The sequence below is a fragment of the Adiantum capillus-veneris genome, chromosome 14 (genome assembly GCF_014529385.1).
Source record: "Adiantum capillus-veneris isolate H3 chromosome 14, ASM1452938v2, whole genome shotgun sequence".
NCBI classification, from domain to species: domain Eukaryota; kingdom Viridiplantae; phylum Streptophyta; class Polypodiopsida; order Polypodiales; family Pteridaceae; genus Adiantum; species Adiantum capillus-veneris.
The window spans coordinates 157,526,281-157,529,676 of record NC_140944.1 but is presented as its reverse complement, the minus strand read 5'-3'; the positions used below and the strand labels follow the sequence as shown (position 1 = coordinate 157,529,676).

The 3,396-nt window shown below is 47.0% G+C and overlaps 1 protein-coding gene across 1 annotated transcript; it reads right to left on the bottom strand.

Moving 5' to 3' along the window:
* Window positions 1-2,034: 2,034 nt before the first annotated feature.
* Window positions 2,035-3,117, bottom strand: LOC147443422 (uncharacterized). Its single transcript, XM_086529862.1, has 2 exons — window positions 2,309-3,117; window positions 2,035-2,196 (listed from the first exon to the last, which is right to left on the bottom strand). The coding sequence occupies exons 1-2, from the start codon at window positions 2,509-2,511 to the stop codon at window positions 2,082-2,084; spliced, it is 318 nt and encodes a 105-aa protein (XP_086385988.1). The 5' UTR covers window positions 2,512-3,117; the 3' UTR covers window positions 2,035-2,081.
* Window positions 3,118-3,396: the final 279 nt, after the last annotated feature.

Sequence of the window (3,396 nt, the reverse complement as noted above, 5' to 3'; positions counted from 1 at the left end):
TAGATTTTGGACTCTCTTTTCCTTTTGAATAGTCGCAGTTTTTTAGTCCAACGACCACCCTAACTCCCCAGGCCAATTCTCTCCCCCTGCCTTTTCCTACAAAACCCTTTCCTTTTAAATCTCGACCACTTTTTCTCTTTCTCCCCAGCCATACCTGCCCCATCTCCGATAAGTCATCATAAATTTGCACATATTTGATTGCCTCGGATAAGTCTTTCGACTGAAGAGGCTCAACGTACTGAAGATAATCATTTGTGAGGCCTCTCTTGAAGCCTTGCAACCGAGTAGTCAAACTCATCACCCACTTGTACAACCCTACCTACACACGGCTAGGCTTCTTTCTACCAACTGCACATGGTTACGCTCTTTTTGCAGTGCATACATATTCGACCACTTCGCTAGGAACATATTCACTGAATCTTTGGTCCACTCTCTTTCCTCGCTTCTAAAGCTACGCAATTTTAAATTCTTGAGTAGCATTGACGTTGTCCCCCCGGAGACCCCGCAGGCACATCAGCCTGGACTCCCATTACTACGGGTGAGGCTACCCTCACTCCTGTCGTGGAGATTCTCCTACTACTAGGAAGAGGAGAGCCTATTGAAGTGACTATCAACACATTCGAGTCTGTGGAGATGCTCTATAACATCGTGACAACATCAACTTGAACTTTCTCTAAGGTGGTCAATTTTGCGTAAAAATATTTAAATATCCCTCTATAAGGACATCGACAGGGTCATCTAAGTCATACTTATAATTCTCGTCCAACGGATCTTATCGTCCCCCCTAGTCGACGTCGGTCTCCATAAAGTATGGCTCATCGTCCAAAGGAGGGTCCTCAAGGTTGGTAGCCTCTACAGGAGTGTCAACGGGTCCAAAGACAGAATCTATGATCGTGGAGGGCGTTTGGGGGTCACCTAACATGACCGGCATGAAGGAGAGGAGCCGGAAGCACAACGCAAGAGGAAGAGGAATATGCACACATACTCACACACACACACACACACACACACACACACACACACCACCATAGCCACACACACACAAGTTGGAGGGGGAAGAGCCAACACACACTGTGTGCCCCATTTCTTTCTTCTCTATCTTATACACTAAGACACAATACACATTGTACTTAGTGTTAGTGGCTCACACAAGAGTATAGTTGTACACCTAGCGTTAGTAGTAGTTAGTGATGGGCGGTCGGTCACATAGTCATTAAACCTAACATTCTCCTACTTGATGGCCAATTTGGGAGACCATAAGAATGGAAGCAAACCACTCTTCACCCAATGCCCATCAACTCACAATAGTGCTGAAACTGATGGCTGGAGAGACTTTTAGTGAGTGCATCCGCTGTGTTCTCTGATATAGGAATCTTCACTAAATCAATGCTTTTGTTTGCCAAGCATTCATAGCTGAAGTGATAACACACATTAATGTGTTTCGTTAAAAAATTCAACTCCTGAATCGTAGCTCGGATGAGCTTTCTGATGGCACGAATGGCTGTGAAACGAAAGGAGGGTAAAACTTCAGAACACCTTCAGGAGGTGCTGGGAGCATAGCGAAAGAGGAAGAAGAGGAATATGCATACACTCACACACACCCTACCATAGCCACACACACAGGTTGGAAAAAGGAGAGCCAACACACACTGTGTGCCCCCTTTTCTTTCTTCTTTATCTACTACACTAAGGCACAATACACATTGTACTTAGTGTTAGTGACTCACACAAGTGTATAGATGTACACTTACGGCTAGAAGCAGGGCGGTCGACCACATGGCCATTAAACCTAACACGGCGAGCGCGCTCCAGTATGGGAGAGAACTCGGTGTCTACGATGGAACAATTCGGCCGGGGTTTAGACCGCAAGCGATAAGAGAAAACCCAAAAAACATAGAGAAGTAGAGAGTGGCGAAGACACTACGATTGGCAGACTTTTTTTTTCCTCTAGCAAATAAATACAAGGAAAAACAAAATAATAGTGATTTGCAAAAACAAGCATTCATGAATAAGAAATACAGCAAAATAGTCACCCCCCTCTCTTTTGAGAAACGTGAATTGGTGACCTAGTTGGCGATGCGTCATAAAAACCATGCTGGGAGCCGGTCGTTGTAAAATTCGTCGCCGAACTTCGCTTGTTCAATATTTCCTTGGAAAAACCTTCTTGCCTCCACGCATGAAGAGCCCCTTTGCAAGCTTAGCAATTTGAAGTTTTGAATCAATAATGCTTCCGAAAACGTTTGATCTTTTGCATTAATCCATGCTGTTTGTAAATACACAACATAGGGTCATCGTAATGCTTGCAAACCTGTACCGACGATGGCGATTGCAATAGGTGCCACAACGATGGCTTGCGGCATTACAACTTGGCGGCACATCATTGGTTCCACGCGATGGCAGGAGGAGCGGCGACAACTTTGGCACGCTCTGACGACGGTCGCAATGGTGGATACGTGCAGCAGCGCTTAGCAGTGGTCTGGCAGCGCGACTCCATCCAGCGGAAAGCAACATTGCAGGACCCCATGGCTATGTCGTACAACAAGTGAAGACAACGACGAGTGTGAGGGCACCGATGGGTAGCACCACGGTGCGAGAGGAGATGCCAAGAGCAACCTAGCAGTGTCGTACAGAAAGTAAAGAAAACGGCAGGCACAGGTGAGGACACCGATGGATAGCACCATGGTGGGATAGGGGGTGCCAAGAGCAACCGACCGCACGATTGGCACCTACGGGCAAGCGAGATAAGAAGCATGCGACGAGCAAGAGAGGGAGTAGTGGATGTCTGTGAGTGCTTCGAGAGAGAGATAAATTGCCTCTGTGAGCTATGGCGCCGAAACTCCTGCAGTCCACCTTCCTCATAAAGATTTGATTCACCTTATCTTTTCCAATCCCTCATTAATGCAATAAATACTGGATTAAGGTCTGTGTGTGTGTGTGTGGGCCCATTCACAAACGTGGACCTACGTCCGCCTCTGATACCCATGTTACAACCCTGTACCCACACACTACTCCGAGTGTGGACGATGACAGCAACGACCCTAGTTTCCCACCCAGCCGTAGACGAAAAAGCCTTCGTCATTCCCGAGCTTCAGAGTATGTGGCCTGCTCTCCACACTAGCCCAGCCGCCTATGCACTCCGGCAGGAGCATCCTCACCCACGAAACCCAGAATGCCACTTCACCGTGATCCTCTGGCCACTACCCCATCCATGTGGTCGGTCATCAGTCACAGCATTACAACCTACCTGACAATAACAATGCCTAACAACTCAATTAAGCTGAATTTCACATTATTTCACAATCACTACAAACACACTCAAATCTTGACTTCTAGATTCTTAACCCTGCTCAAAAACGAGCAGGTGCAAGTGTGCAAGCGCATGCATGCCTGCGTGCA

Coding starts and splice junctions, on each gene's coding strand:
- LOC147443422 (XM_086529862.1), bottom strand. CDS start 2,511: ATGTTGCTTTCCGCTGGATGGAGTCGCGCTGCCAGACCACTGCTAAGC. Junction 2,197..2,308: donor AATCGCCATCGTCGGTACAG/GTTTGCAAGCAT, acceptor CAAATTGCTAAG/CTTGCAAAGGGGCTCTTCAT.